At 40.2% G+C, this 8,586-nt stretch overlaps 2 protein-coding genes across 2 annotated transcripts; both read left to right on the forward strand.

The window, feature by feature from the left end:
- Positions 1–285: 285 nt before the first annotated feature.
- Positions 286–2,498, forward strand: LOC104534470 (arylacetamide deacetylase-like 4; the record flags this gene model as incomplete). Its single annotated transcript, XM_010189798.1, has 3 exons — positions 286–502; positions 680–743; positions 1,432–2,498. Coding segments are annotated over 3 exons (1,056 nt in total), but the record flags the coding sequence as incomplete, so codon positions are not given.
- Positions 2,499–2,892: 394 nt separating this feature from the next.
- Positions 2,893–6,053, forward strand: LOC104533746 (chromosome unknown open reading frame, human C1orf158). Its single transcript, XM_010189799.1, has 4 exons — positions 2,893–2,973; positions 3,997–4,110; positions 4,975–5,152; positions 5,767–6,053. Exons 1-4 carry the CDS (start codon positions 2,893–2,895, stop codon positions 6,051–6,053), a joined length of 660 nt encoding a protein of 219 aa, XP_010188101.1.
- Positions 6,054–8,586: the final 2,533 nt, after the last annotated feature.

The raw sequence follows: 8,586 nt of genomic DNA on the forward strand, positions 1-8,586 counted from the left end.
TACAGAGGAAGCCATTTAGAGAGTGTTTGGGACATGCTTGCATAGCCATTGTCCTCCTCTATGAACTGTTGTCATGAGAGTTATTGTAACTTCTTGTGCCGTTATTGTTGTATCTTCTTATAGTCATATTTTACAACATTGCCACTTGTAAAATTTTTTTTTGTAAGCTCTGTGTTTGCTTAAAATTGCCCTTAAATACAGTTCAATGTAAGTATGATGCAGAGTTTTATACTTTGGCTAGCTCAAGACTTTTAAAGAAGCCTTAATTTCTTTTACCTTTAACAGGGAAGGATTTTGGAGAAGACCGGACTTTGCAGTCAAATCACTTTTGGCCGATACGTGCGACAGGGACGGAAACTAGGGCTGGATCCAAAGCTCTTTATCCAGGATCTGCAGTTTAACAAAGTATCTGTGAGGGTTTATCAGCCTAAAGCTCCATCTGATGGGCGAAGGAGAGGTATCATCTTCTTTCATGGAGGAGGCTGGGTATTTGGAAGTCTTGGTAAGATATTTGCTAGAGGAATTACAGTAATTTAGAAATAACATTCTCATCTTTTTATAAAATTGAAGAGGAGGTTTCAGCGTGTGGTTTGGAAGGAGGTCTGAAGACAAATACATGCCTAGCTGTCTCAAAGATAAGGGCGATAGCAAAGCACTAACAAAAATATTTCTTTTCCAGATACCTATGAAAAAGTGTGCCGCTACATATCCAGAGAAAGTGGATCAGTAGTTGTATCTGTTCAGTAAGTGAACCCTACCCAGTTCTATTGTTTGGAGATTATTGTTGCTGTGGTGCCACAGCGGAGCTGAACTGGTTTTGGGGATGTTCTATTTTTGCAGAGAATTTTTTATAGACTTCAGTGAAGTCCATAAAGAAACAAATAGTGATAACTGAGATTTCACGGCTCTTAACTGTTCTTGCCCTGATATACTTGGAAAGGACCCAAATGGAAATATTTGGCACACTAAGAAAAGCTATAAAAGCCAGTCAAAAACTTAGGGAAAAAAGTCTTCCTGGCGCTGAAGATATGAATATGTAATAAGATGCTTCAAACCATTGTGATTTGTAGGAAAAAAAAAAGAATAATCACACTGTGCTACTCCCATTTTACACATAGGAAGCAGAGGCACAAAATGATTAAATTATCTTGTTGAGAATACATAGGGATTTTTCAGCATGACTAAGAAACGTACAAAGTCTCAGTCAGACTCTTAATCAACCCTTCTTTCTGAGTCCCTGTGATTGAATACACAATTTAGAGCTTATCTGCAATCACTAATGGAGGAATGGCAGCTCAGGAGGTAACGAATATCCTGACCTGAAGGAAAACCACCCCAAAATCATAGTGCTGGAAGATAGCATAGAATACCATTTCCTGCTTAATACTAATGGCAGTTCCTTCTCTTCTATTGTCTCTTTCTGTGTACTAGGTATCGTTTAGCTCCTGAACACAAATACCCTGCAGCGTATGAAGACTGTCTTAACGCCACCATACACTTTATGAAGAATGTAGAGCATTATGGCGTGGATCCCACCTGTATAATTGTCTGTGGGGACAGCGCTGGGGGCAATCTAGCAGCTGCTGTTAGCCAGACCCTTGCAGGTAGATCAGACCTCCCCAGACTACGTGCTCAGATCTTGATCTACCCAGGCCTTCAGGCACTGGACTTCAATTTACCATCTTATCATCAAAATAGAGGAGTCCCTCTCTTATTTCGAGAACGTGCCGCTTTCTTTGCTTTGCAGTACCTAAATGGGCATGCATTGCATATGCAAGAGGTCTTGGAGGGCTCTCATATTCCTCCAGAGATGAGGCTGAAGTACAGGAAGTGGGTGAGTCCAGATAACATCCCTGAGAAATTTAAGGTCCGCGGTGTGAAGCCACTTAGGCCTACAGATTTCATAGCTGAAGTTTATGAGACAGTGAAAAGATTCTGTGAGCCCAACCTGTGTCCGCTGTTAGCTGAAGATGCTGTTGTTCACCAGCTGCCTGAGTCTTTCATCTTGACTTGTGAGTACGATGTGCTGAGGGACGACGGCTTGCTTTACAAGAAGAGACTGGAGGACAACGGTGTGCGAGTGACCTGGTACCACCTGGAGGACGGATTCCATGGAATCATAAGCCTTTATGATTATTGCGGTTTCTCGTTTCCATCTGGGAAGAGGGGATTGGACAGCGTTGTTAACTTCCTAAAAAGCTTATAGTAAACATCTTAGATTCCATGAGTCTGTTCATGCCTCAACTTAGGAAAATATCTTTTAGGGTATCTAATAATCAGGTGATGGGTAGTCAAGCAAGGGTAGCCATTAACAATGATACAGAAGGGTCATCAGAACCTCATTCCAGCTGATAGTTGGAACATGGGATATGCAAACCTTATACAGCTTGTACCATGCTGCAAGCCCTTATCTTTAGCTATGTCAATAAAGAGCAACATTCTTTTGAATGGACATCCTGGTTTGTCCCACTTGTTGAAAATGTGTCTGTATGAAGAGAGAGTGTGTGTCATGCAGGTATGTGTGGTGTGTTGGCGTAGAGCAGTGTGTCACTTTTACCACTGTTATGAGATGTACTCTGTACTCTGATTCTGAACTCTATTAGAGGAAAAAAGCCAGCTGACTTTACTGGGTTAGGAGCCATTGTTTTGCTCAACAGTGAGTATGATGTAGCATAGAATGTGGTTACTGGAACAACAGTCACTGTGGGGACAGCAAACACAAGGGTTCCACACACTACCCATGTTTCCTCGCACACAGGCAGGAGGAAGTGGAGCCTCTTTCTGCCATAGTTTTAGCACTGAGTCATCTTTCAGCTACATAACTTGAAGGACAGTTCCAACAACCAGGGAGAGTACAGCTGGTGCGACGAGATATGATTTAATCGCAAAAAGATGGATGGAGATTGGTGGAAAGTTAAACCTCAATACTCTACTAAAGTCCTCATTGGAAACTGGGTGGAAGAGAGGCAAAGGGTAACATGAAGAAAGACGCGTGAGAGCAGGAACAGAGTGGGTCAGAGCCAGTGCTCTGGAGGCAGAGTGCTACTGCAGAGTCCAGGCTCAGCTCAGAAGATGAATAAAAGGGAGAGGGACAAGCATCTTGCTTGGCCTACAGTCATTAATTTTGTTAATCATCTGCCATTCCTCTCTCTAAGCCAGGACAGAGACAAGGCCCTAGCATGGGTTATATTGTGTGGTTCACACCAGACATAACATTACCCAAATAAAAATGCTAAAGCACTTTTTACAGCAATCACTTCAGACTGCTATACAACTTAAGTGCAATTGTACAACAACAGTATATACAACTTAATAATACGTGCCAACATCATACAAGAGAGGCTTCATTAACCTCTCCATGAGTTAATACTTGCATCAGAGGATCTTTAATAACTTAGATACTGATTTCATTTGCTTGTATAAACAAGAGCATCTTTGCTAGCAGAGCTGCTCCATAGATTGCATGTCCTTCTTAAGAGCTAAGCAAAATTTTATTATTAGACATTTAACTTCGTCAAAATACGCCAGTTAGGTTCAATATTGGAGCTGTTAAGGCAAATCCTCCTGACTCTGCTAAAATTACTTCCTTTAGATTATTTTTATTTTTATTTCCTGGAGCAAAGTGCTAGACTATACTGCAGAGTCTGGCCTGCTGCAGCAGAAGTGGGGGCAAATGGACAATAATAATAATAATAATAATGGGTTCATTTATCCTTTTCAGATGTAAGTTCACATGGCAGGTGAAAGTATTTAACACCAAACCATGATTAATTTTTCAAGGGCTGTACAGTATCTTACATTTACACCAAGGAATCAATCCAGAATTTTACAATGGCTGATACCAGCTGACTTTACCAGCTGAAAAAAAAGTACATAGCACAGACTTCTTTCCAAATACGTGCTTTTTAAATGTGTAGATGAAGAAAGCAGCAGTGAACAGAGCTTCTGTGATTATCGGATTGCCTTAGCAATACTGAGTGTTGTGTATCTTTCTAGTTTATAAAACATGCTGGGAAACTCGGCAGCAGCATATACAGCACAGACTACATTTGGTTCCCAGATCACAAACCAAACCAAACACTAAGGAGGAGCATGATAGAAAAATATCAGGTAAGTAAAAGCCATTTCAAATGTAGGGTTGTGTGTGCCATCATACAATCTTTGACTAACACTTAAATCACATTTTTTATCCTTAAACAACTGCATGCATAAAAGAAGGCACCACAGCTCCATGGCCAGTTTACAGTCTGCAGAGCTCCCTTGTATGTGTAATTAGTGTAGGATGCCTTTCAGAGGCAGACAAACAGCACCTACTTCTTGGTGCTCTCTGGTTGTTCCCAATCTCAGCCTCAGGGGGTGACCAGGGCACATGAAGAAAATCAGCATAGTGCCACCAGCTAGGACGGGGTATTGCGTTCTCAGGACATTCTGTGGGTTGCAATAGGAGCTTGCCAGCAAAAGAGGGTTATTTTCATTAGCACACCTCCAGTTCACAGCAATGAACTGCACTTAAATTGTCCCAGATCTTTCACAACAATACCACAGGTATCATCTGCTAGAATGTCCCTTCCTCCAAGGTGCCTCTCCACCCCCAAATATTAATGTCATTCTCTCTTGACAGATGGTAGTACATGCAATGCTAGTGCACAAGGTAACACTTAGGCAACACAAGACAATCAGCTTTTCACTTGCAGGCTTCTTAAATGTATCTGCAAATCTGTGATGCATGTGTTGAAATCAGAGTAATCAGACCTCAGGACATACAGATGTAGTTGCTTAATTTAACTGGGAATTTACTTTACTTGAAATGCAAATGCCAATATCTTCAGGATTAAATTATAAGTAGAAGTAATATAAGTACTGACAAAATTTTGTAATATCACTGGTAGTGCAGTCTGATTCAAGAACATGCTAAGCCATCTGAATGCTATGTACAACGACAAATAGCGTGGTTTCACGTACATCTCATTTCAGGGCCTGCCAAAGCAGCACTTCCTCACCCACCATGATGAACCAAGCAGCCGAAACTTGGTATCGAAGTATGACGATAAATACAACAGACAGGGTTACAACCCTCTGCTGCCTCCCCTCCGCACCTGGAATGGACACAAGTTGTCCTGGATTCCGCAGAAATCGGATTTCCCCATCGTTGGTAGTTTTTGGCATTATTAATTCAATCAGATGGAACACGGTGCAGCAGTCAATATATAGACTTAGAGTCACGGACCTCCTTCTATTTTAATTCTGAAAATGGATCTTGTGGTGATTTCTGGCTACTTTCTTACCCAGTCAGTAGCTTATTTTTCAGACTGATAAAGTGGAAATGTTATCCACACAACAATACTTAGTCATCACAGGAAGCAGTGAAGGATAGTGTCCACAAGCACAGCTCTCTCCCCTATGCAATAATGCAAGACACCAGCTGAAAATAAGGAGAGCTGTGAGACACAATTAGCAGAATTCACCGAGTATTATGATGTTTCTGAATTTAAGTGACATATGCAGCTCTGTTAACTTTTTAAATATCTACCAGAGAGACTATGAAGAATCAGGACCCCTTATATTTATACCATTACTGCTGTCCTATCAATATCTAACAGTGATTTTCTCTGTAGACACACATGCCCTGGGAACAAAAAGATCTGTTTTGTCCTTAATATGCTGTCAAAATAGTACAAACATTCCCTATGACAACTGTGGAGTAAAAACACCAGGACCAAAAATTTAATTCTAGAGTTTCTAACATTTCATAATTTCTTGTCTCAGAACCACCCACCAACTATGGCCTTCTTGAGTACCTGATGAAAACATGGCATGAGGATGAAGGAGGAGTGATGAAGAGTGTCTACACCATTTCCTATAAAAGCCCACCGATTTCTGCTTTTCCTACTCGTCATCTGAGACAACCAGCTAAAACTCATTGCCTCCCTTGCAACCAGGGACATCTTCTCCAAAGAGTTAATAGAATTCTGGACTATGCAGAGACTCAGAAATATCTGCCAGCCATCTGCCAACTGGTGAGAGACAGAAAAGCAAGCGACGCCTCTGTGTAAACTGCTTAGGGTGATCTTAAGTACTACTTAATACAGCTTGTTGTTCATATACGTAAGCGCAATCAGTTCCATGGGGAAGGAGTGAGGATTAGGTTATATAGGCGGAGGGCTGTCTACCAGTTAGAACAAGTTGTTGGTTGCATTCTGACCTGCAGATGGTTGGGAATATTTCAGAAGATATTAAATCACTGAAACAAAAATTTTAATCTGTTGGTTTCTAGTCAATAAATAGTTGCAGTAAGAAAAAACCAAAACAGAGTGAGACTGAACCTGAAAGGATAAAAATCTCTTCGTTGCTTTATCCTTTGTTGTTTTTTTCATTTTTACATAGCTTGCTATACATTTCTTTGAAGAAATAGGAGAAAAACTTGGTTTATTCCATAATACATCTGAAACACCTAAGAATAAAGTAAATGTATGGAATGGCTGCATACATAAGGACAAGGTGAACCAAGGTTTCTCCTAATGCAGTAAGCAAGCAGACCTTGATTGCCCTTGGCTTTACGTACTGAAAGGCACTTAATGGTAGATAAGCTGCAAAGTGAACTGCATTAGCTGACCTTACCTTACCAAACAGTAAACCTAGCAGAAATAGCTGTAGATAGCCTTTATACTGCTGGATAGGCCATCCTGAGACTTTACTCAGCTGTACTCAGAGAAAGTACATGAACAACCTATGTAAAAAGTGCAGACAAAAGTCCAAATTCTTATTGCACTGATGTGCAACTTTTGCATTTAAATCACATTTGGTCGAGAGGAGATACCCGCAGGGTTCAGCTGCTCAACAGTAAACTTGCGGCAAGTTAAAGGCTTAGAGTAAACATATCTGGAATTAATTCAATGCGTATTTATCTCTTCATCCATTTTGCTCAAGATTAGCAATCACAGAATTATTTTTAGGAACAAGATAAAGCAGATACCTTACACTTGGCATGGACAAGCCTCTGATCATGGTCTGTAGAGACTTCTACCTCGGCAACATTTTACTCACTGTGATATAGATTTGCTTTTTCAAGGTTGGATTTTCAACCGAAGGACGTTGACGATTCAGACGTGTGTGTAAAGCAACAGTGGCACCTACTGGCAAAGTGATTTCCACTGATCTGTGAGACGTCCCAAAACATTTTGTGGGAGAGGTACGCAGACCCTCAGTTGGTTACATGAATCAAAACGCAGCAAGATGCAGAGATGCAGGAGCCCTGATGATTAGATAGGCATTATATGAGGGGTTTTTTGGCTTCAAAGCCCCAGGGAGCTCAAAGGCGATTAGAAAAAAATGAAAGCAAAATAGGTGAAAGCCGTCACTGAAACACAGCCAGCTATTAGTGCTGTGTTATAATAAAAACATGCTCTTGAAGGAACATGTTTAAAACAATCCATAAAGAAGGCACACCTTACAATGGAATGAAAACTGGCAGATACAGAAATTCTTGTATCCACTAGAAAGTCCATCCAGGTTAGCTTTATTGCCAATACGACTATACAAAGTGTATTTTTCCATTTGTTACCCATATACGATTATTTTTAATGAAAATAACGATCAGGCATGCATCCTAATGGCACAACAAAGCCCATATAATATTTAGAATACAGCTTACACCATTATACAAAGGCAGTCTTCATTTCACGCAACTCTGTTTGCTCAAAAATCTGGTCATCAATCTTTCATAGTTATGAAATATTTATGATAAATGAAACATTTATGGTTATTATCTACTGTGCTTCTAAAACCAAAGCTCATATATGGAAAGAAATTACCAGCTTGATGTACTGGGAATTACTGAGATGCACATGCACCATGTATGGAATTTGTATGAAAATGTTAATTCCAAATCTGCCAGCTGGGTGGGCAGGGCTCCCCAGGCACAGGTCTAATCTCTTCAACCATTGAGCCTTTTACAAGTAAAACATACAACGATGACACCCAAAGGAAACAGACAAAGCATGGTAGCTAACTGGATAAAACACATTTTGAAAGAGAACTTCTTAAATAGGAAAATGAACAACTCCAGAAGACATGCCAGCTGTGATTAATAACACCCCAGAGCAAAATATCTGCTTTGAACTGTTTAACTAATTAGCTGCTTTCACTTCAGCTAAATTAAATACTATATACACATCACAGATATCTAACAGGCTTTTTGGTGACTCAAGCCTTGAGCTGAGCTCATGACAGGAAGAGACAAGGCTCCTCCATCTCTTGGTCTGAGTTCAGTGAAGGCAGAACCAAACACCAAGCAGCCAGTAACAAAAATGGAATGAATGTATTTTTTTCTCAAACACATTGATCAAATATTCTTCAAGACAAAATTTCAGACAAAATAGTGCTGTCAATTGAGCTTTTCCCCCCCTTTTTTTCTTACAAAATGTAGTTGACCTGCATCATGCCAGACAGAACCCTCAAAACCATAAGGTTGAGCTATTGCTGAAAGCAATGCTACAAACACATGGCTACATCAAGAATATCTCATTTATACTTTCTTGCTGACTGTTTTGATTAGGTTATATTCACAGAATCACAGAATCACAGAAC

Source organism: Mesitornis unicolor, unplaced genomic scaffold (assembly GCF_000695765.1).
Source record: "Mesitornis unicolor isolate BGI_N332 unplaced genomic scaffold, ASM69576v1 scaffold42338, whole genome shotgun sequence".
Classification (NCBI taxonomy): Eukaryota; Metazoa; Chordata; class Aves; order Mesitornithiformes; family Mesitornithidae; genus Mesitornis; species Mesitornis unicolor.

Coding starts and splice junctions, on each gene's coding strand:
- LOC104533746 (XM_010189799.1), top strand. CDS start 2,893: ATGGATGGAGATTGGTGGAAAGTTAAACCTCAATACTCTACTAAAGTC. Junction 2,974..3,996: donor GGGTGGAAGAGAGGCAAAGG/GTAACATGAAGA, acceptor GTATCTTTCTAG/TTTATAAAACATGCTGGGAA. Junction 5,153..5,766: donor ATCGGATTTCCCCATCGTTG/GTAGTTTTTGGC, acceptor TTCTTGTCTCAG/AACCACCCACCAACTATGGC.